Source organism: Carassius gibelio, chromosome B13 (genome assembly GCF_023724105.1).
Source record: "Carassius gibelio isolate Cgi1373 ecotype wild population from Czech Republic chromosome B13, carGib1.2-hapl.c, whole genome shotgun sequence".
Lineage (NCBI taxonomy): Eukaryota > Metazoa > Chordata > Actinopteri > Cypriniformes > Cyprinidae > Carassius > Carassius gibelio.
Window position 1 is genome coordinate 4,901,944 of NC_068408.1, and position 24,648 is coordinate 4,926,591.

Below are 24,648 nucleotides of genomic sequence, written 5' to 3' on the forward strand. Positions count from 1 at the left end.
ATATGAATGCATCTACATTCGCGGATTATATTGGTAACCCCAGATTCAAGCATCATCCGTCCGCGGGGCGCGAGGCAGAATTGCGCGGGGTTTCAGTAGCGCGGTCGCGGTAGGATTTCACACATCCCCCGGCGCTATAGCAGCCATGGACAGAAAATCTCTGGAATCCTTCGTTATGAATGACATGTTTCAGTGCTAATAGTTTATATTCACTGTAACTTAGTGTTTATCAGCACACTTCGTCGTGATTATTTTATGATGTAAAACAACTTTGCACATGCAGTCATCTGTTAACACGGGCGCCGAAATAAAACGCGTTTCTAAAGCCTCGCGGTCAGTCAGGGCCGCTCACGGAGGATGTGTGTGTCATATAAATTCTCAGTGGTGCTTTTCTAAGAGGTTAACGTAACCAGTGAGATGTAGATTTTTTTTGAGCATTTGCTAACTTCAGGTAACGTTAATGTGAAAACTTTAACAAATCTGTTTGATATAAAGTCTGCTTTGTATAGTTAGCCTAATTTATTACCTTAGGGCGACCAAATACGTTTTCCTTGAAATTATTAAATATGCTATTTATATATATGTGTCTATATTTATGTCGGCCGGCAAATCTTGTGTGTATTTTGGCACAGGGTGCACAAATGCTCCTTATCAGTGCGGTGACACTTGAACAAATGAACTGATCAAGCGCGACACTGACCAATAAACAAACGAGTTGTTTTATTGCGTCTATGACTTGAATCTTATCATCAGTTGTAGTGATGGGAAGTTCGGATCATTTTACCGAATCGGACTTTTGAGTCTCGTTCAGCAAAATGAACGAATCTTTTTTCGAGTCATTTCAAATGAACGAACAACCAGAAGGTTCAGGAAGAAAAAAACAAAGTGCTTGCAGTCTGTTTCACATTAGGAGGCATTTTGCTGCATAATCGATCCACCACAAACCATATGCAACTATGGAAGCTCAACTTCCATTAAATGGACTGAAAACGCTCAAGTAACGTTATAGGTCTCAAAACGCTTGCTCTGCGCCAGTGGATACACACCATAGACAGTAAAAGAAATATGTGCATGTCACAGACTGTCTGGGCATGCACTTCCGCGTTTCAGAGATCCGCCTTTTACTTTCCGTCAACATTACATTAATTAACGTTTAGAAAATTTATTTTTGACATTTGTGAATCAGTTCAGAATCGTCTGCTTATGCATTGCGATACATTTAAGAATCACATTTTTATCCCACCCCTACTAAATATAGTATGTAATGTAAATGTAAAAATCTGAAATACAAAAAAAAAAAAAAAAAAAAAATGGTATAGGTATTAATTACTATTGTGATATTGATTGTTTTAGGAGACACTTTGAAAGTGAGCACTGGATGCTGAGTATTGAAGGCGAGGTGGTGTGTGAGGGCACTCAGCCCAGTTTCCTGTCCGGCCTTGCCACTCTGTTTGCTGCTTATTACTAGTTTAATCTTGAGTATCAGGAGGAAGCAGTGTGTACCTTGGAGTTCATTCAAAGGTAATGGTTGAATTCTAACAACTTCAGAACCAGCATTTTATAGATAAGTTATATCAGAACATTCCTTTTAATAATGTTATGTTATCAGTGTTATTTCTGTTGATGCCTTTAAAACAATGTGTCTTAACTCGAGAAGAGAATATATTTGTCTCCCTATTTAACACCAGCAAGCTATTGAGTTAAATATGTTTTTTTTTTATTATTAGTGGACATCTCCAACTTTCTTGGAGGTCCTAAAACCGCTCTTAATTACATATTGTCTGTTTCATGACCCTTTAGGTGCTTTCTGGGCATAAATCCAGAGAGAGGACCCAAAGCCAAGGGAAAAGTGCCATCGAAATAAAAACAGTACAAGTGATACAGAAGAAAATGTGTGGCAGTCAACCCACATGTTGCCACTCTTCTGTGCAAATTCCAATGGAGTTTCTGAAATGTAAGGATACACACACACCAAGATTGCGTCTTCCTTTTATTGTTCTCTATCTGCCTTTGACTGTACCTCTCATCCCTCTGTCTCTCTCTGACTGTACCTCTCATCCCTGTATCTGTCTCTGACTGTATCTGTCCTCCCCCTATTTGTTTCTGAAAGTATTATTATGTTTTGTAATATATCTAATGTATTGTCCTCTTTACTCTTTTCAATATTTCTAGTCACACTTTGAATCCTGGGATGGAACTTCATCTGGAGCATAATTGTTATTTGGTTGATTTTTATCTGTTTGATAGAAAGTTTGTATGACTTCTGCAAGTGCGCGGCTCCTTCCGGTCAGTCATGCATCACTTTTTTTTGTATGACTTGTTTGGCAATATTGGTCTATTCCTTAATGATGATAGCTATCTGAAAATGTCTTTGTGGTTTTTAAAGGATTAGTTCACCCAAAAATGAAAATTAAGTCAATAATTACTTATGTCGTTTCACACCCGTAAGATCTTCGTTCATCCTCACAACACATAATAAGATGTGGCTCAGTGAAGCGTGCATTTCTAGCAAGATCATTTCTTTTTTTCAATGCCCAGAAAGTCTCTAAAACATTTAAAACAATTCATGTGACTACAGTTGTTCAACCTAAATATTATAAAGCGACGAGAATACTTTTTTTGCCAACCCCCCCCCCCACCCCCATCTCCCAAAACAACGATTTTATTCAACTATATCTAGTGATGGGCGATCTCAAAACACTGCTTCATGAAGCTTAGAAGCTTTACGAATCTTTTGTTTCAAATCATTTGCTCAGAACGTGTATCAAACTGCAAAAGTCACACGAACCATTGAAATTTCAAAACACTTATGACGTAACGAAGCCTCATTTACTGAAATCATGTGACTTTGGCAGTTTGATATGCTCTGATTTGAACTGAAAGATTAATAAAGCTTTGAAGCTTCATGAAGCAGTGTCATCCATCACGAGATACTGTTGAATAGTCATTATTTAGTTTTTTGGCACACAAAAAGTATTTTCATTGCTTCATTACACTAAGGTTGAACCACTGTAGTCACATAAACTGTTTTAAATATGTTTTTAGTACCTTTCTGGGCATTGGAAAGGGAAATGATCTTGCTAGCAATGTAGGCATCACTGGGCCATCAGGTTTTATAAAAAATATCTTAATGTGTGTTGTGAAGATGAACAAAGGTTTTAAGGGTGTGGAATGACATGAGGGTGAGAAATGACAGAATTTTCACTTTTGGGTGAACTGTTTTAATATGACCATGTTGGTCATGTTTCGGTTATAACGCAGTTTGAATATTTCTTTGTGTCAAGGTCCATGATGGCCATTATGTTCCAAGTAATAAAAAAGAAATCATGCCAAAATTTCATATCCATTTAAAAAAAAATGAAATAATTTTAAAATAAATAAAAATGAGTTCAAAATAATATACTTTTTATGTCATTTTTTTATGTAAATTTGAAAGTGATATATAACATTTTGACCTGTTTTTTTTTAGATTTTAAAAATGTTATTTTTTTATATTTTTTTGGTGAATTAAGTTATGCATTATATAACACTTTATGCAGTTAAAGTTAAGTCAGCAATAGGGAAAATATATTGTATGCTATCATTTTACATACTTTAAATATAGCAAATACACATATGCTTTTTTTCAAAGAATTGCTTTGCACAGTAAACTACTTGAAAGTGTGCATTTGCTATTTAAATAATTGTTAAATGCCATATACAATGTATTAAAAATGCAGTATATAATATATTTTTTTGTAAAAATGCAGTATACAAAATATAAAAAAATTACTGTAAATTTTACAGTAAAATACTGGCAGCAGGGTTGCCAGCCAGTTACTGTAAATTTTACAGTAGTCTTACTGTAATTTAATTTACAGAATTTTACTGTAATTGAGAATACAGGAAAAATCTGTAAATTAAATTACAGTACGACTACTGTAAAATTTACAGTACCTGGCTGGCAACCCTGCTGCCAGTATTTTACTGTAAAATTTACAGTAATTTTTTAACAGTGTAATCACTTAAGATACTTTGCTGTAGACCCATTCCACATAATAATATTCATTAAAACTTTAAGTTAACATGTAGGAGCTTGCTGCATGAATCTGTGAGTAGGCTACAATTTACAAATCCATGGGAAGGTTAGGCTGCACTTCAGTCAAAATTAATTAATTTTTAAAAAAGTAACGTACAATGCACCATATGGTAACGGTAACAGATTTAATTTATTTAAAAAGTAATGCTTTACAGGATTAGTTAATGTCAAAAGTAACTGCGTTACAGTAAGCATTACTGCCCAACACTGGACAACACTCTTAGAAAAAAGGGTTCATTAGGGTTCTATATAGAGCCATAGAGTTTGCAAACCCTCTACGAACTCCCGAACTGATTCAAATGATTTGCGATCCCGCTCCGAACTCCCGAACTGATTCAAATGATTCGCGAACCCTCTCCGAACTCTCGAACTGATTCTAATGATTCGCGATCCCCAAACTGACTCAAATTATTCGCGAATCAGCTCCAAACTTCCAAACTGACTCAAATGATTCGCGAATCAGCTCCGATATCCCGAACTGACTCAAATGATTCGCGATCCCGCTCCAAACTTCCAAACTGACTCAAATGATTCGCGAACCCGCTCCGAACTGACTCAAATGATTCACGCTCCGAACTCCCAAGTTTACTCAAATGATTCGCAAACCCACTCCGAACTCCCGAACTGATTCAAATGATTCGCGATCCCCAAACTGACTCAAATTATTCGCGAATCAGCTCCGATATCCCGAACTGACTCAAATGATTCGCGATCCGCAAACTGACTCAAATGATTCGCGAACTCCGAACAGACTCAAATGATTCGCGAACCTGCTCCAAACTTCCAAACTGACTCAAATGATTCGCGAACCCGCTCCGAACTGACTCAAATGATTCACGCTCCGAACTCCCAAGTTTACTCAAATGATTCGCAAACCCACTCCGAACTCCCGAACTGATTCAAATGATTCGCGATCCCCAAACTGACTCAAATTATTCGCGAATCAGCTCCGATATCCCGAACTGACTCAAATGATTCGCGATCCCGCTCCGAACTCCCAAACTGACTCAAATGATTCGCGATCCCCAAACTGACTCAAATGATTCGCGGATCCGCTCCGATCCCCAAAATGACTCTAGTGATTCGCGATCCCACTCCGAACTGACGAACTGACTCAAATGAATTGCGATGCCGCTAGGAACTCCGAACTGACTAAAATGATTCGCGATCCCGCTCTGAACACACGAGAACTCTTTGACCACAGCTGCTGTGCTTCAAATGCTCTTGCAGCAGCTCAACACAGGTTTTCTCTGAGGTGTTCGGATCACATCAGATTATGGTTAATCTTGCAGATCATGATTTATATCCAGTGTTGGGAAGTAACTAGTTACATGTAACGGCGTTACGTAATTTAATTACAAAATAAATGTAACAGTAATCAGTTACAGTTACTAAGAAAAAATGAGTAATTAAATTACAGTTACTTATGAAAATTGTAATGATTACAAAGAGGATTACATTTGAATATTTACACACATCCACATACAGCTTATTTCTTTCCCAAATTGCACTAAGACATGTGTCCCATAATCCGTAGAATTCAGTCATAAAAATGGAATTCAGCCTATAACGCGGACGAAATATGCCACATTTTGGATGAATGAATCAAAAGTAGGTCAGTACACTTGAATAAAAACGCGATATGGACTGGTGTCTGTGAATATTAAGCCGCAAAGAGACTCAATATGAATCCTGCACGTTCTGCGTTTCTGTGGAAATCAGGCGCTGACTGGACTTTGGGAGAACCGGGACTATTCCCGGTGGCCTGGCAGACGATTTGGCCCTCTACTTTGATATTGTTATTGTATAATTGCAGGCCGAATATACTAAAGCGATTATTTCCGAATCCGCCATTCGATAATTAAATCTCTAATAAATCATGAATCGGTTAGTTGTGACTGGCCATGGTTGGTCTTGCGCGCTCTCTGCGCCTCCGCTGAACGGTTTGGATCAGACTCCGGAGTAATCAATGCGCGAGAGAGAGACCAGAGTGAACTGTGTAGCGCACAGCTGGAGCAGAGAAGCGACACTTATGTTCAGGGTTTCAGGTGCAGGTCAGTTTCATCTGTAAATATGCTAATGTAGTTTTGTCTTTGTTTAATTAGTCAAGTAGCAGCAGCAGCACATTGCTCACACTCACTCAAAATACTGTATAAACGACGTCATTATTATCTATTGTAATGTTACAGTAGTAATATAGCAGACAAATCATCATATTTCCTTAGGAAAATTAATGTAGCCTATGGTATGGTACTAACCGTGGTTTAACATGGAATTTGTTGTAAAAATAAATACAAGTGGTAATTCATTTGCCAAAAAACAAAACAAAAATGCACCTACAACATGGTAAAAGTCAAATAAAAATCTTCAGTATTAAAGTCATGAGAGAGATGGATGGATAATGGAAGTGAAGGTCCAGTTCAGGAGAGAACTCTTAATTATGTTGCAAGTCCCCCAACCTAAGGATTCAAATTTTTCATGTCAGGTCCATAAAAAAAAAAAATAGGGTTGTCCATGTTTCAGAATGGGTTGTGGGTGTATGAGTGTGAGATTTCCCAGCCTATTTTTTTATTTTTATTTTGAGAAACTATCATCATATCATATACAAAGAGACAGCAGTGTTTCAAAAAGACACCAATGTTTCAGGAGTTTAGTACACAAAATAGGACACATGCTTATTAGATAACCGTATTTAAGTTGATGTATATGCTTTTATTAACTATTTTTCCCCAAACCATTGTTAGATGCAGTTAGATGCCTGTAGTTATGCAAAGATTGGTTTCAAAAACAGTATCTATAAACTATTTCTTTTGATTTTAAATCTGCATCGAACTTCAGATCAATCTCATTAAAGTAAAAGGCAGTACTAAAGTCTGATTGTGTGGTGGATGTGTTCAAATGGGATCATCTTAATTCAAGTGATGAAGGATGGTGAAAGTCTGACAGTGTTGAGCACTACTTTAAGGTTAAACCTGCATGGTGTAAATGGTTGAAGATGATTAACAGTTGCAAATAAACATTCATTAGAAATTTATAAAAGTAATCAAAAAGTACTCAAAAGTAATTAGTTACATTACTTTTTTAAAGTAATTAAAAAAGTTACACTACTATTACATTTTAAACAGGGTAACTTGTAATCTGTAACCTATTACATTTCCAAAGTAACCTTCCCAACACTGTTTATATCTATGCAGTTTGGTAATATAAAGATTCCTCCTTTGAACTCCCACCTCTTCTCTTATATATATATATGTGCTGTTTAAAAATGAAATCTATGTTATCATGCTAAGGAGCTGACTGAAAGCCGGCGACTCCACAGTAGAGACAGGCTGCATGTTTTCAACAATGTTTCACCTGTATGAGAAAAACATACAGAGAATCACTTAAGACATTTTGCTGTAGACCCATTTCACATAATAATATTCATTAAAACTGTAAGTTAACACGTAGGAGCTTGCAGCATGAATCTGTGAGTAGGCTACAGTTTACAAATCCATGGGAATGGATTGCAAAAGTGTGCGTCAGATTATGAATTTGTGGATACAGATTCAAAAACCGAGGGTACAGTTTACAAAATCTGAGCACACGGATTGGAAATTTCGTGGGCAGGACATTCGAACCAGAAAGACACAGCCTACATTACATAAATTATAAAAGGTTTTTGTCTTTATGCTCAACTAAAGTGAAATAATGAGCATATTTCCACTTTGAGAAACTCGTGTTGCTCTCGCCTTGACTCGCCATGACTGCCGCACATACTTGAATAAACGGAAACATGTTTACAGTGGTTGGCATCCACCAATCCTACAATGCATCGCTGCTGCAAACAGGTTAGGCTGCACTTCAGTCAAAATTAATTAATTTAAAAAAAAGTAACTTACGATGCACCATATGGTAATGGTAACAGAGTTAATTTATTTAAAAAGTAATGCATTACAGTATTAGTTACTGTCAAATGGAACTGCGTTACAGTAACGCGTTACTAATAACACGTTACTACCCAACACTGGTTAACTTACATGGAAAAATAAACCACTGTTTCAAAATGTGTGTGTTTTCTGCATGAGTGTGTGTAATGTGCATTATAGAACAAAATGTCAAGCATCGTCAAGTTTTTTACCTTATTTGACTCATTAATTTAATAAAATAGAAAATCTTGAGGGAAGCGGCGGAGTGTGTGTGTGTGTGTGTGTGTGTGTGTGTATGCATGTGTGTGTACATGTATATATTATACTCAAGGAGCTCAGTAAACATAATTTGGAACTCATGTCTACAATTTTTTTGTGTTGTGTCATTAGTTGTGTCTTAATTTGATTAATAATTATTACACAAATAGTATTTTAAAATTACATTTCAAATTGTTTTATTTTACTCTTTAATTTACTATTAATTTATTCTTCATTTTTGTCTATTCTGTATTATTCCACCCTTTATTACATATTCTTCTTGCTATTATTAACCTATTGTTGTTCAGTTATTTATTATGGTATTATTCATATAATTTTATGCTTTTATAAATCTATTATATCACATACTGGAATGTTATTGTACCATGTTATTGTACCGTTGTACTCGCTTTTCATATTATTCACTTTACTTTAAGTTGTACTACATATACTTTTTAATATAACATATCACTTTTACTATATTTCTACTGTGCACTGTCAGTGCATATTTTCATTTTCACTGGACCCATAGCCTCATCAGCTACATGTGTTATTATTTGTTGTGGAGTTAATCTGTAGGCTTAGTGCTAGCAGACTACAAGTGTGTCACTTTTTGATTTGTATTTACTTGTTATATTAAATTTTCTCAACGATAGTAAATCATTAGTGTTGAAAGATGTATTATTTAGATTTTATCCCAGTATTTCAAAGGGAATGAGCTGAGTTCTGACCTGAGACACAAGAAAGAGAGAAAAAAAAGAAAGAAAAATGTTGGGATTGAACACAGAGAAAGCAATAAAACAAATACATACCATGTAATGTACATTCAAATTACATTACATGAATATGTCACATTTATACTACATTAACAGATTTGTAAATCGAAAAAATCTACGAAATCAACAAGTGAGACAAACGTGAGCTTTCAATTAATAATTTTCCAAACCTAACTAAATAACTGGAGGCAAAGTTTTTTTTTAACTGCACGTAGATCACAAACCTCTGAAATCGATTGATAAATGTGAACGTTATCGTGTTTTTATTCAGTAAAAACCACAGCTCCCCCGTTTACTTTCATTTGTTTTAAGCATATAGACTGTATAAGGTTTTAAGGGAGTCTTGCCCTCACTAACATGGCGGACGCGTTGACGTATCGCGGCAACGGCTCAAAACGGCCAATGAGGCGTCTAGGTATTTATATGTCGTGTTTCCGCATTTGTGTCCCTTGTGCATAAGAGATCAGCATATGTGACTTCAGAGGCGGGGACTTCGGGCATCTAAATTAGGCTCTTCGTGTATGGAATTACATTTAGTTCAATAATAATGAACGTAACTTTATAAAACTGAACCTAACTTTTTTAGAAACTATCAAACATATGCCATTACAAAAGAAAAAAAAAACACAATGAAAACGAAAAAAAAAATTAACTCCGTCGCACAAATGTAACAGGCTCTTCAAATATGCTTCATTTTTGTTAATGTTTTTCAAAGGTTCGTTTTCGCTAATCGTGGATTTTGAATGCATTGCCCACAGACTTCGCTTTTGCTTCGCAGTTTTTCGTTTGGAGTTTTGACACAAACTTCTCGTGGGGGCGGGGTTAACAGTGATCTACTCTGATTGGATAGTGAGCTTTTGATGGACAGGTGCTCTCGGACTGGGAAGTACAGACGCCGCGCAATATGAAAGCTCTCGTGGTGATTAAATCTGGTCTCTACCGCAAAATTTATTTTTTTTACAGACAAAGTGAAATAAATTTATTTTAAGCTCATACACAGGTTCTATCATGTACAGAAGTTTATACAAATATTTAAATCTGATATTGATCTTACACGCTCTTTTTGTTCGAGTTCTGAAGAAACTGTACACTATTTTGGTCATGTCACTACACTCAGAAACTTTGGGATGACATTGGTGTGTTTGTCAAGTGTACGATTTTGCCAGACTTCTCAGTACATATGAAAAACATTATATTTGGGTATTATGACCCAACAAACGAAAATATCAGTTTTGTTATGAATTAAATTTTTTTCCTAAACAAATTTCACATTCACAAATGCAAATTCTCCAACTGTAAACCTGTCTTCTCTGTTTTTCTAAAAGAAAAGAGCTTTCCAATATGCGCGCCACTCTCTGGCGCCGCTGACTGAGTGACGTCTGTACTTCCCGGTCAGCGAGCACCTGTCCAACCGTGTTAATTTTTTCCATTTTCATTTTTTTTTTCTTTTGTAATGGCATATTTTTTGATAGTTTCTGAAAAATTTTCGTTCAGTTTTATTGAAGCAAATGTAATTCCACAAAAGGAGGGGGCAGCACTGTCTATTTTTGGTCATGCTATCTAACAGTAGATGAAGAAGCATGCACGAGAAAGCTTTTAAAGCACTCGAAGATTCAATTAATTGGAACAGTGAATGTTAATTCTTTGCAAGTAAGTTAAGTCCTTTCTCAATAGGCTTTGAAATTGTTAACCAGTAGTTTTTAATAGGTTTAAAGTTCAAATCTATAAGGAGGTGAAAGTGTGTTGACAAACGAATGATGTATATCGGGCCTAGACGTTGGGCTAGATGGGAGAAACGAAGCATTCAGAACTCTGATTCATTTGATTCTTATCAAAATTATTCACTGTTTCGAAGGGCTCATTACACACCACAGGTTGACGGCAGCTTATGATTCAGTATTCAATTCACTTGTTTTTATGTATGCATGCATATTTCATGAAACTATCATAGTTAATGAAATCCAAGTGCCACCTACAGTCCTATTATGTGAAATGTAGGCGGGCGAAATTATGACGTTTTGAGTTTTTGAGTTTTTATTGAAAGGATCCCCATTAGCTACAGCCATGCTGCAGCTATTCTTCCTGGGGTCCTGAAAAATATATACATAAACAAAAGGAAAAATAAATCATTAAAAATGCAACAAATAAATGAAAAAGATAAATACACATACACATACATATATATACACATATCAAAGTACACATATGTACCCTCAAACGGGCATGAAATATACACACATATAAAAACACATTCATACACATACGCCTATATATATACCTACACATGCTCACACATGAAAATAAATAAATCGAAACAGTCAGATGTATTATTTTGATAGATGCTGCTTTACATATAATTTAAATTTATTGATATTGTTAGTAAGTATAATATGCGTTGGTAGTTTATTTGATTCCTTCATACCTCTGAATATAACAGTGTTTTTTATGGCATTTGTTCTTGCTATGGGTAAGGTGAAGTTGCCTTTAGTTGCATGTCTGGTACTATACTGATGATTGTCTACACTAAAAGAAAGATACTTAAACAAAACAGAAGGCGATTTTGAAATGGAAATGTTTCTTATGAAAATTAACAGTGAATACAACAGTCTATCTTTGACCAACAACCAGTTAAGATCTTTGTGCATTAATATAATATTTCTCCTATAGCTGCACCTAAGTGCTACACGAGCAGCTCTATTCTGTATAAGTTGTAATTTATTCATATACTCACCAGTGGCATTTGACCAAACTGCAGGGCAATAGTCCAGGTACGTCAATATTAGTGCTTTCATCGCATAATTCATAATATTTGAAGTTAAATAATATGCATGTCTTCTCATAATAGATATACCTCTTCCCATTTTTGCAATAATATTATTAATATGTTCTTTCCATGATAATCTAGAGTCAACTGTTACACCCAGCAGTTTGGTCTCATGCACCTGTTTAATAATGGCATTATTAATTGTAATATTAATTACAGGATTTTGATTAATGTTATAATTTGAACCTAAAATCATGCAGTTAGTTTTTACTGTGTTTAATGCCAGTTTATTTAATTTGATCCAATCTACTACATATTGTAATTCTATATTTAAAACAGTTTCTAGTTCCATTTGTGTACTTGCTGATGTATATATAGTTGAATCATCAGCGTACATGACAATGTTAGCCTTATGTAAAGTGTACGGTAAATCATTAGTAAAAATATTAAATAATAATGGACCCAGACAACTGCCTTGGGGTACACCACATGTGATATTTCTGATACCTGAGAGACTGCCATTAAAAAACACTGTCTGTGTTCTGTTTGACAAATAACTGTACATCCATGTGATTGCTGACTGCTCAAAACCATAACAAGATAATTTTGTTAATAACAGTTCGTGATCTATGATGTCAAAGGCAGCAGAAAAATCTAAAAATACAGCCCCAATAATATTTCTCTTTTCAGTCTCTCTAAACCAATCATCAGACATGTGAGTCAGTGCAGTGGCAGTGAAGTGACTTTTTCTGTATGCATGCTGAAAATCTGTTAATAAATCATTTGTATAAAAATAGTTGTTAATTTGATCATGTACTATAGATTCCATTATTTTAGATAATACAGGTAATATACTTATCGGGCGACTGTTGGGACCAGAGAAAGGCAATTTCTTATCTTTGGGCAGAGGAACTATTTTAGCCTGCTTCCATGCATGTGGGCAGGTACAGCAGATAAAACTGAGGTTAATGATGTGGGTTAGAACAGGGGCGATAAAGTCAGCAGCTAGTTTAAGAAGCCTGCTGTCAAGACCGTCGACACCCGATGGTTTGTTTTTACAGGCTTTTAAAAGATTCTTTACTTGATCTATATTTACACTTTCTAATTTAAACCTTAAGTTTTTATTTTTCATCAGTTCATTTCTTATTAATAGATGAGATATATCATTACTTAGATTAGGCATATTTTCTCTTAGTTTATCTAATTTTCTTATAAAATAATCATTAAGATAATTTGCAATATCTATTGGCTTAGTTATAAATTTATCACCTGTTTCCAAAAAAGATGGAATTATTTTATTTTTCTTACCAGTCAATAGATTTAAAACACTCCATAACTTCCTACTATCATTACCTATATTTTTAACCTGATTATCAAAATAGATTTTCTTCTTCTTTTTATTAAGTTTAGTAACAGAATTTCTCATTTTACGATATAGGTCCCAATCACATTTATTTCCTGTAGTAACTGCTGTTCTTTTCATTTGACCTCTTATTTTCATATAATTTTTCAGTTCATCATCTAACCAAGGTGTGACGTTATTCCTGACAGTAAACTTCTTTAAAGGCGCATGTTTCTCAATCAATGACAAAAATAGACTGTTAAATTTAAAGAGAGCAATTTCTGGATTACTAGCTGTCAACACATCAGACCAGCATATAGCTTGAACATCTTCAATAAACTTGTCATTTTTAAACAATTTATAAGATCTTTTAAATAAGACTGCAGTTCCAGATCCACTCAGCTTGGTTGTTAACACAGAAATGATCAGATTATGATCACTGCTACCAATGGGAATAGACAATACCTTTTTACACAGTTCAGGTCGGTTTGTGAAAATATGATCTATACAGGTAGATGTTCTGGAGCCATCACTCCTAAAACATGTTCTTGTAGGCTTAGTTATAAGTTGAGTAAGTCCACAAGCATTTGCAGTAGTTAACAGTTTTTTTTTCAAGTAGCAATCTTTAGAAAACCAGTCAATGTTTAAGTCACCCATGAAATATATGTCCTGACTTACATTAGTATATATATCCAACATTTTACAGATAGTATCAAGATATTCACAATTGGCACTTGGTGACCGGTAACAGCAACACAGAAGTATAGACTTTCGGTGAGGTAGATGCATTTGCAACCATAATATTTCGATGTTAAAACTCATTAAATCAGCTCTTATTTTTACTGGCAAATGATTCTGAATATAAAAAGCTACTCCACCACCAAAACCATTTCTGTCATTTCTGTATATGTTGTAACCTTCAATAAACAGTTCTGTGTCATCAAAGGAAGAGTCCAAGTGAGTCTCTGAGATAGCAAGAATGTGTATTTTATATTCATTTAACAGTTCAGCAACTTCATTGATTTTATTCCTGAGACTGTTTATATTGATATGTGCTAGTCTTAAACCTTTTCTTGGTAATGAGTACATGAATTTTATGTGCTGTCATACCTTCAGAGTTGCACAGAGATTACTCAGGGGTGCTAGTGCGAGAATGGATGATGAGTTTATCGTATCTGAGGTAGGCAATGTCTCCTTTGTCACGTGCTTCTTTCAACTTTGTAAGATAATTATGCAGCATTAAAGTGTCTCATGCTCATCAAGCCTAATAATCTGTAATATTGTGAAAATATTATTGCAATTTAAAATAATGTTTTTCCATTTTAATATACTTTAAAATATAATTTATTTCTTTGATGTAAAGCTGAATTTTTAGCATCATCGTTACTGAACTCTTCAGTGTCACATGATCTTTTAGAAATCATTCTAATATGCTGATTTATTTATCAGTATTGGAAACATTTGTGCTGCTTTATTTATTTATTATTATTATTATTTTGTTGTAACCTGTGATACATTTAAGGGGGTTCATTGATAAATTAAAATTTAAAAAGAACAGCATTTATTCAAAATAGATATATTTTCTAACAATATCAAAATTTACTACTACTGTTTCTATTAATTTAACAAATCCTTAAAAAGTAACTTCTTAAAAAATAAAATACTGACCTCAAGTACTGAAGTACTGACCTTTTTATCGGTACTTTATATTGTGACAAAAATTATATTTTAAATAAATGCAGTTCTTTTTTCAACTTTTTATTCATCATGAAAAAGTATTACAGGTTTCCAAAATTGATATTAAACCAGCATTGCATAAAATTTACTTTTAAGTAAATTTTGATCAAATAAATGCAGGCTTGATGACCATAAGTGACTAAAATATAAAATAGTAGCATATATATATATATATATATTAAACCCATATATATTTGAAACCCTAATGATTTTGTAAGTTTGCCCACTTAAAAAGTACGGAGCCCCGCACATGACATGAAGAATAAATATTAGGCTAAATTGTGTGCACGATTTACTAATTCGTTCCCTCAATGTACTAAAACGTGCGCACGATTACTATTGCATTCCCTCAATTTACTATTTAGTTCACTCAATTTATAAATTGTGCGCACAATTTAGCAAATCGAGGGAAGTCAATCATGTGCACGTTTTAATACATTGAGGGAACAAATTAGTAAATTGTGAGCACAATTTCTTGCATGTCATTTGCGGGGCTCCATTAAAAAGAAATGAAGGTCTGTCATTTTTATGGTAAGTTTATTTTAACAGAATACCAACCAAAAAATCCAGAAAAAAACACATCATAGAAAGATTAGAAATCGATTAGCATTTCAGTAAGTGTAATAAGTATTTGATCCCCAAGCAAAACCTGATGTACTTGGTACAGAAACCCTTGTTGGCAAGCACAGAGCTAAGACGTGTTTTGTAGTTGAACACCAGGTTTGCACACATCTACATCACATCCTCTCTAAGTCCTTAAGTTTTTTTGGCTGTCATTCAGCAACTGGAAGTTTCAGCCCTCTCAATATATTTTCTATAGGATTGAGGTCTGGAGACTGGCGTGACCCCTTCATGACCTTAATCTGCTTCTTCTAGAGCCACTCCTTGAATGCGTTGGCGATATGTTTCAGGTCATTCTCATGCTGGAAGACCCATTCATGACTCATCTTCAGTGTTCTGGCTGAGGTACTCATCCAAGATTTTACAGTACAAGGACCCCTTTCATTTTCCCCTCAATGTGGTGAAATCATCCTGCATCCTTAGCATTAAAACAGTCCCAAAGTATGTTTCCACCTCCGTGGTTGACTGTAGGGATGGTGTTCTTGGGGTCAGCATTTCTCTCTCTTTCCATACACGGCGAGTTGAGTTAATGCCAAAGAGCTCAATTTTTATCTCATCTGTCCACAGAATTATTTCACAAGCATTCTCTGAGTCATTATATGTTCTTTGGCAAACTTTAAATGGGCCTATACATGTGCCTTCTTGAGCAGGGTGACATTGCTGGTGTAGTGGGTGAAAGACTGGATGCTGAGTAGAAATATCCTCTATCTCTCTGTATGCGTGTTAGTATCTGTACAGGGAGAAGCTCAGACAGTCTCTGGACAAACATTCAACTGCCAGTGTCCAGCATATCAGATATCTTTGGAGAGACGTATTGCACCTGACCTCGGATCACTTGTCACCAAAATAGTTGTCAGAAGATACATTCGAATTGTTTACATCCATATCTGGTCTTTAGTTTATCTAGGTTTTGGAACCAATCAGAATTTTGTTGACTTATGCACTGACGCAGTTAGTATCCTCTGTCAGGGAATAATTGTTGTTGATTTTGAATTGTACGCAGAGCGGCCTACGAACTCAGTCATGAGAACTGAAACTGCAAACCATGTACTCCCGTAATTTGTTCTTTAAATGAATGCATCTCTGACTCCTGGTCTTCATTCATTATATCTGGTTCTTGGGTTTTAACTGTACATTCTCCTACATGGGTCATCAATTTCTATTATTGCATCCTGAAACAGGTTCTATCATTGGTTCACTGACTTCCATCTGTTGACTCTTTCCTGTTGTTTGCTTGTTATGGCAGTAATGCATTATATGTTTCTCAGTTCATCTTTCTTGTGCATCAGGCCAAGTGTGGTGTAAGTGTCTGTTTAAATTATAGGCTTATTGTATTATTAAAGTATGGGAAATTTGGGTTTTAAGCATTATACTGTGGAGGAATAAATCTCAATATTAACATCTCTATTCAATCTGTTTCTCTAGTTGAGGGACTGCGATCCTGTCTGTAGCAACATGAAGCCTGCGATCAAAAAGTCTTTTCTTGGAGATCCAAGGTCTGGATCGAATAAGGAGGGTGTTGAAACTTTGGTGCTGAGCAAAACGGAGGAATCAGGTGTACTCTTTTGTCAGCGGCTGAAATATATTGTAAAAAGTATTCAGGTCCCAGATGAAAAAGAAGCCGAACCTTTCATCTCCCAGCCCTTAAACTGCAAGACTTCTGTTAAAAAAATCATCAGTGAGACTCCTGTTAAAAAATACATCTGTAAGCTGTGTGGCAAGGAGTATCTCCGTAACTTAAACCTGGTGCGGCATATGCGAATACACACAGGGGAGGCACCATATGTCTGTGAACTCTGTGGAAAGGGCTTCCGTCGTAAAGACTGGCTTCGCCTCCACAGCAGTGTCCACACGGGTAACAAACAAAAGCGTTCAAAGGGCTACAGTTGTGACGAGTGTGGGAAGAAGTTCACTAGCTTCACTGAACTCCAGAGTCATGTGAACAAACACAGAGGCGAGAGGCCGTTCGCCTGTATGCACTGCGACAAGAAGTTCTTCAGTAAGGCCTATCTTAGACGCCATCATTCCGATTCTCATTCTGCCAACAAACGCTTCTGCTGCCCTGTGTGTGGATGTGGATTCTCACGCCTTTACACAATGCAGAAACACATACGGACTCACACAAGAGTGAAGCCTTTCTCTTGTCCAGACTGTAGAAAGAATTTCAGTAATAAATACTGCATGAATGTACATCGTAAACGGCACTTAGCTAAAAGCTGATGTAATGCACACACATGAATGTCACATGAATTTCAGATTTATTCTGTTTGTTTTTATTAGTTTGAGCCATGTCCCTTTTATTGATGATTTTCCTTCTGAATCTTATCATGCCTGTTCAGTGCCAAAATAAAGAACCTTTTCATTCACCTTTTCCTCACTGTTTTTCTCATTTGTTTAAATTTTACAAGTCAAGCCCAGATATCAGTTTTTAATGTCAGGAAGGTGGAAACTGGTTTGTGGAACGTGGTTTGTTTCTGGTTCCCAGAAGGGACTTTCTAACGTTCTCTGATGGTTAGACGGGAAAGCCTTCTTTTAGGTAAGTAGACTGCTTCCTGTGGGTTCAGAGCACGTTACCCCAATTTTCCCAGAACATTCTTATTTGGTTGCGTTTGCATATAACCAGTGTTCTATGAATCTGAATTTCCATCACTACCTGAGGTGTATTCCAGAAAGCACAGTTAACTCACCATCAGCTATAACGTGAACTTTCAACAGCAGTATTATAGACACTTACTGCTCACCTAACTTAGAAGCGCTGTCGGTTATATGTAGACCCTTATATTTACAGAGTAATATTGACTGCTGTGTACATTCCAGTAGATGGAAGGCCTGAGGAATCTCTCTCTCAGCTGCAGAACTGCTTTGAATGAATAGACTGGGAGTTGTCCTCAGGACCTGGAACAAAACACAGACTCTGTTTTGTTCAAAACTGCATGGGAAATGTCACTGTCAACAACAAGATTCTGTTTTTTCCCCAACTAGAAAACTTGGATGTCATGTGTAGTGCAGTCATTATTTAAAGAACGGGACTCCGCCTTCAGGTCTGGAGACAAATATTTGTACAGCACTTAAAGAGAGGGCTCGAACTCACCAAAGAAGGCAAAGTACTCAAAGTCTGTGCCATCCATCTTGCTGGAGTCTTTACAAAGATCTTTGTAGGCATTGCCACAGTTTTTCTGGATTGTGTCTGTCTCAGTTTGTTCTGTTTCTTCATGTTTGGTGCATCGAGATTCTGATTTCTGCCACGTGTAAACTTCTTACGTGCTCTACAGCACAAAGAAAACAATTTGTTCCAGAGGCCTTAGAAGACATCTGCTGATGGATAATGCAGTACCTCATTTAGTGACACAATGTCTGTATCTTGAGCTTTTCCTGATTCTGCTAGGTCTGTTTTTTTTATCGAAGAGAAAACATTCTCTTGATGTACTTGTAACTCTGTATCCAACTGAGCCTACCCCTTTTAAGGCCATACATTCTAAATATTGGCAACCATAGAACAGTCTGACCTTCCAAATGTGGAAGTGAAACTGGACTTCAAAGCTGATCTGGTATTTTTGGATAGATAGGAGACATTTTATTTGAGACATGACTTCTGCTTCGATCACAAGACTCTTCGTTTTGAAAGGACTACATAAAGAGGTGCAGATAGCCTCCTTTCTCAGTCTCTACCTGACTGAACTTCGGTTTCTCATCTTTACTTTATCTTTTGTCTTGGGCTCACTTGAATACTTTGAACTTCTCACAGGTTTATTCAACTTAGATTGAATTTGATTTTATTTAAATACTTTGAATTCTAATACTTTGAATTGTATTACTTTGACTTTTGATATACAAGTATTCTTATACTTTGTGTTATTATTTTTAATTACATTTTAACAGTTTGATTACTTTTGAATATTATAATCATTTGTATTAATCTTAGATGGGCGAAGTCCACCATATATGGATTGCTTTTAAAACTATATTAATTTTGGGTTTGCATTTTCTATATTTTAAGTTGATTTTAATACTTAATCTGTTTGCAAGTTATGAGTTGTATTCTCATTTTCTATATTCTTTGAATAAGTTTGCATGCTAAAATACCACCACAACGTCTGATCTGGATTGAAGTTTTTTTTTTTGCATCAATGTTGTTCCAGACAGACTGGATGATGGTGAGATCAGATGGTTTTAAGACTCCTTGTGCAAACAAAAATCTAACTGGATTATTGCATTTAATGAAAAAAAAAAAATCATGTTTGGAAATTTAAACTGATATTTCGTACTGACACACTACATGAAAACATAGAAATAACTGACTTGCTTATCCTCAAACATACCTGGATATGTCACATAACCTGCTTTTTTTTTTCAGATCTTTGCAAAGGTTTGATGAGCAACACTTCAAGCAACTTTTCCATAACAAGGGGGGCAGCACTGGTTGTCTATCTTGAAGTGAAGTGAAGTACATCAAGTGTCTGTAGTTGGAGAATATCGTTTCTGGCACAATGTTTCCAATTTAGCAATTCTGTTTCTAGATTTAGCAACTTTTCAGATTACCCAAGCAACTTTTTCCTTCCAAAAGCACCTAGCAACAAATTTAGCTATTTAAAAATATATTTGGCAACTTTTAGCACCTTTTGAATTACTGAAATGATAAAAAAAGACACACATTTTCCATCTAAATTGGACAAAAAGAGGAAACCAAAGATGCCTGGCAGTACACAACATAAAATAAGTTAACTGCTATTCACAATTGTTCAATAATAATTAGATATGTTCGACTTGATGTGGCTCTGCGCAGATCGATCAGTGTATGATGACATCAAAGTACCGTGAGAGCTGATAGATAGCAGTTGGCTATGCATGACTTCACTCTCGCTGTGCTATGATGTCTAACGCTGATCGGTTTGCAAAGCACTCCCTGATAGCACATATCTCAGAGATGGCTGTTTAGCGTCTGGATTTACATCTGCAAGACTTATTTTTTTAGAGAGTTTGCACATCTGCAATATTTCTGTAGGACGTTTCTTTTTAGATGTCAAATAGACATCTATTAGATTTCTTTAAGATGTTTATGATTTAGAATGTATGTAAAACTGTCATCTGAAAGACGTCTGTCTGTCAGTAGATGCTTTCCAGATTAAGAGATCTTTAACAGATATCTCGCAGACATATGTGTGCTATCTGGGCTGCTTTAAATTGAAACATTTTATATGTACATCACTTTGGTCAGCTACTGTTGTTTTTAAATGTGCTTTAGAAATGAATTAAACTTGAAACTTGAAACACGCTTATTATCATACACCTTGTCAGTAGCTTGTACCTGTGATTGGTGATCAGTTAGTTGATCTAGAAAAATGAAAAAGGTAGTCATTTTCCAGGACTTTATCCGTTATCCATTATCCGCTATAACCCGAAAACACAAAATACAATGTGTAATTTAAAAGGCAGGTAAAAAAAAACCTGTGAAAAATCAATGCAGAAAAATCCTTCATATAGTAGACTATTTTTAGAGACAATGTAGCATACCAACAAACTACTACGCTGCTTAAAACTATAAATGTTCAGAATGTGTAGTTTTACTAGGTTACTAGCTATTTAAAAAAAATAAAATAACTATTTGTTCGAAAATGTTTGTTCAATAATTCAATATTGTATTTAAAGATAGTTATTTATATTATTATATTATGCATTAATATTATTTTACGAACAAATCAAATTTAACATAACATAATTTTTGCTGAGATTTGATGCAGTGATAATTTTGCGTCGTGATTACGTCATCGCGCAGTGACATCAAAACGTCATTAAGCAACTTATGGTGCAGGCGGCAAGGAAGTCGACCGGAAGTTGAAGTCGGCCGGGTGCCACCATCTTGTAGCAGAACTTCACTTGCGTTAGCATTTTCATTGACTTCCATTCATTTTGGCGTCACTTTGAGAGCGAATAACTTTACATCTGAGATGTTTAAAGACTGATTTATTTCTAAAGATACACGACAATGTATAAAGGGCTCCATTACCTTCTATGTTACATTATGGCCCCGTAGAAACAGTTTTTGTAAAAATAGGCTAACGATTGCATCATAACCACTCGTCTCTCTGTCGCATTACCGTACAGACAGGAGGAGAAGCTCACAGGCAATTAACTTAATATGTCGTAGTGGCGTTACATTTTAAAATACTATACAAAATAATTAATCAGAATACTTATTCCTGCTCACTCACGCCAAAGAACTCCCCGCTCAAGCTCGCCGTCTCTGCAAGATTAACGATGGCAGTTTGCTCGCACAGCTACTATAAGATTTACATCTGTCAGACAGGTTGCTGACGTCATTAAGCTTAGTTTGAGTCTGCGCGTCAGAAACGGAAGTGCTAAAAAACGCTAAAAATGGGCTTCACTTGTCTCAATTGAGTTCCAATGGGGTCGCTGTGTTTCTTTTACTGTCTATGGAGGAAAGTCGTGCTTACCACGGCATGTGCGTTCAAGTCACTTTGGTCGGAGCAAGATGGCGAAGTACTTTCTCTTAATTAAAAACACAAAAATACAGCTATTTTCTTAAACTCTTGTAATAGAAAATGAAGAACAAATGTGCATTAGGTATACCTCGTTTTTTTATGTTTTAAATTAATTTAAGAAGCTGCTGCCAACTTTATTGTTACAAGTTGCATTGTTATATTATAATGCCATCATATTATGTGTCGTCGATTAACTTACTGTGCTGTAAATAGAAAAGCCTGACAATTACACTCACTAATGCATACAGTATGCATCAACATGTAATTAAGAGCATTATAAAAGGTTCAGTGTTATCAATATGTCAATTTATTATAAGAAACACAAGACTTTAACAGGAAATGACATTTACAGATGGGGAGACTCAACTGATTTTCTACTGTTAAGTGTTAATCACCATCTAACTCAACCAGTCAAGAGCTACATTTAGCCTTAGATGTTATATGAATATGGTCCCTGAAGCATAGGTTTTATTAGCTGACAATAATAATAAATAAATAAGCATTATATATGCACAAATACAAATGTACTTTTAGAAATTGTTTCTGAAAAAGATTATGTTATTGTTTTGGCAAGCTTAAATTAAAACATCTATGAAAACTTGTGTGATATTCCTTTAAAATAATGTTTTAGTATATCTTTTTTTAAGTATATTTTACTAAGCAATTTCTTACATTTGTTCGGTAACACTTTAGAATAAGGTTCCATTAGTTAATGTTAGTTAACTACTTTCGTTAACATGAAATAAGCAAGAACAATCCTTCTACAGCATTTATAAGTCTTAGTTCATGTTAATTTAAACATTTACTAATGCATTATTTAAATCAAAAGTTGTGCTTGTTAACATTAGTTAATGCACTGTGAATTACCATGAACTAACAATGAATAACTGTATTTTCATTAACTAACATTAACGAAGATGAATAAATACAGTAATAAATGTTTTATTCATTGTTTGTCCATGTTAATTAATACATTAACTAACATTACCTAATGGAACCTTATTCGAAAGTGTTACCCATAATTTCTCTGAGTTAGACCAAACTTTTATTTTTGTGATTTGTAGAAAGAGTTTCTGTGTTTTTTATTTAACTATTATTATTAGCTAATAGGCCTACTTGAAGTATAGCATACTCTACTGTGCAATAGTACTATATTTCAGTTTGAATTTCTTCAAGTTATACCGAAATTTTATTTTGACAGGTTGTCGTAAAGACATTGCCATTTCTGTCAGTCTGTGTATACGATACGAATGAATGATTATAGTTTTATCAAATTAAATAGTGAAATCCTCTCATAGCGCTCTGACGTGCACATGTGTAGCATACATCATGCATCAATATAGTGAAGAGCTGAAAACACCATGCGTGCTTCAGTGTGTGTGTGTGTGTGTGTGGTAGAGCACACATTCCCAGAGACGTGTATAACAACACCTTCAGGGCCGCTGCTGGCCAAATGTGTGCCCATAAGCAGGATTGTATTGTTGTTTCCCCTTCTTCAAATATGATGATGAAAAAAACACCTACTATAAGGTGTTTCACAATCACAATTGTAGCTCTCGAAATTTACCATGTGGCAATAACTTTATTATAACTCTAATTTATTTTATTGTCTCAAGCATTGAGAAATCATTCAAAGTAAATTAAGCAGTTTTATTATGATAAAACCATGGTTTATTTTTGTACGGCTTGTGATATGCACGTTTTTTGTTGAATAAATTATAAAGCCTGTGTCATCTATAGGAAAAAGGTGGCCAAAAATGAAAGATTTAGTGAATATTTGAATTAAATGTTTGGTCAGTAGCCTAAACAAGGATTTGATTGTCCTGTAAATGTAACAGCAGCAATCACATGGAATTTGTATAACATGTACATAAATTGTTTATTTTGTATTTGCCTACATTATGTATTTTAACAGTGTTATTATTAACCAATCATTATTGCCTCATTATTTTTTTATATAATGAATTTTAAGTAATTTAAAGGCTAATGATGGCTTAGGTCTGTTTTTATAGCAACAACAACAACAACAAAAAAAATATTACGGTATATTAATACTTTGTAAATTATTATTTGAAGTAACAAAACCATGGTTAATTTGCAGTTACCATGGCTACAAGAACAATGATTTGTGGTGTTATTGTTAAAACCATGGGTAATTTTCGTAAGGGAACCTGAAAAAAAAAAAATTAACAGGAATTTGCCTGAAAGTGATAAAAGGGCCTTGTTTTTACCTAAATGATTTATACTTTATTTTAATATATATGAAAAATGTATAAGGCGTGCATTGTAGCTGACAACTAAATGAACACATTACAATTGTTTTATGACTGCAAGTCTTTCTCCTCAAATGCTATTGAGCTTCAAATTTGCGTTTGAGCCCATGTGAAAGAGTAGCATAATTTACATATGTTTTACAGATAATTTTAATAAATATCAAACATTTAATACAATTGTACATTATAGCTGACACCTACATGAACAATTACAGTTGTTTTTATGACTATAAATCATTCTCTTCAAATGCTACTGATGCTACGCATGTAACTTTAGAGACGGTCCCTAAATTGAGACTTCGTCCAACGTCCAATGTCAAGCCAACTTTATGTCTGTTTTTTTTTTGTTTTTTTTGTTTTCTTTTATCTTCGCTGGATTGCTGATGTACTC

General features: G+C 35.0%; 1 protein-coding gene and 1 long non-coding RNA gene across 4 annotated transcripts; both read left to right on the plus strand.

Moving 5' to 3' along the window:
- The first annotated feature begins 1,361 nt into the window (after positions 1-1,361).
- On the plus strand, positions 1,362-3,398 carry LOC127969821 (uncharacterized). The gene is made up of 3 exons (XR_008156361.1): positions 1,362-1,521; positions 1,801-1,954; positions 2,173-3,398. It is a non-coding gene; the product is annotated as an uncharacterized LOC127969821 (long non-coding RNA).
- Positions 3,399-10,456: 7,058 nt separating this feature from the next.
- Positions 10,457-17,850, plus strand: LOC127970742 (gastrula zinc finger protein XlCGF62.1). Of its 3 annotated transcripts, XM_052573440.1 has the most exons (4): positions 10,569-10,670; positions 14,243-14,306; positions 15,684-15,829; positions 16,910-17,850. In XM_052573440.1, the coding sequence occupies exon 4, from the start codon at positions 16,940-16,942 to the stop codon at positions 17,702-17,704; it is 765 nt and encodes a 254-aa protein (XP_052429400.1). In that variant the 5' UTR covers positions 10,569-10,670; positions 14,243-14,306; positions 15,684-15,829; positions 16,910-16,939; the 3' UTR covers positions 17,705-17,850. The 3 variants fall into 3 exon arrangements, with proteins under 3 accessions (XP_052429398.1, XP_052429399.1, XP_052429400.1); XM_052573438.1 differs by lacking the exon at positions 15,684-15,829 and having other exon boundaries at positions 10,457-10,670; XM_052573439.1 differs by lacking the exons at positions 14,243-14,306; positions 15,684-15,829 and having other exon boundaries at positions 10,502-10,670.
- Positions 17,851-24,648: the final 6,798 nt, after the last annotated feature.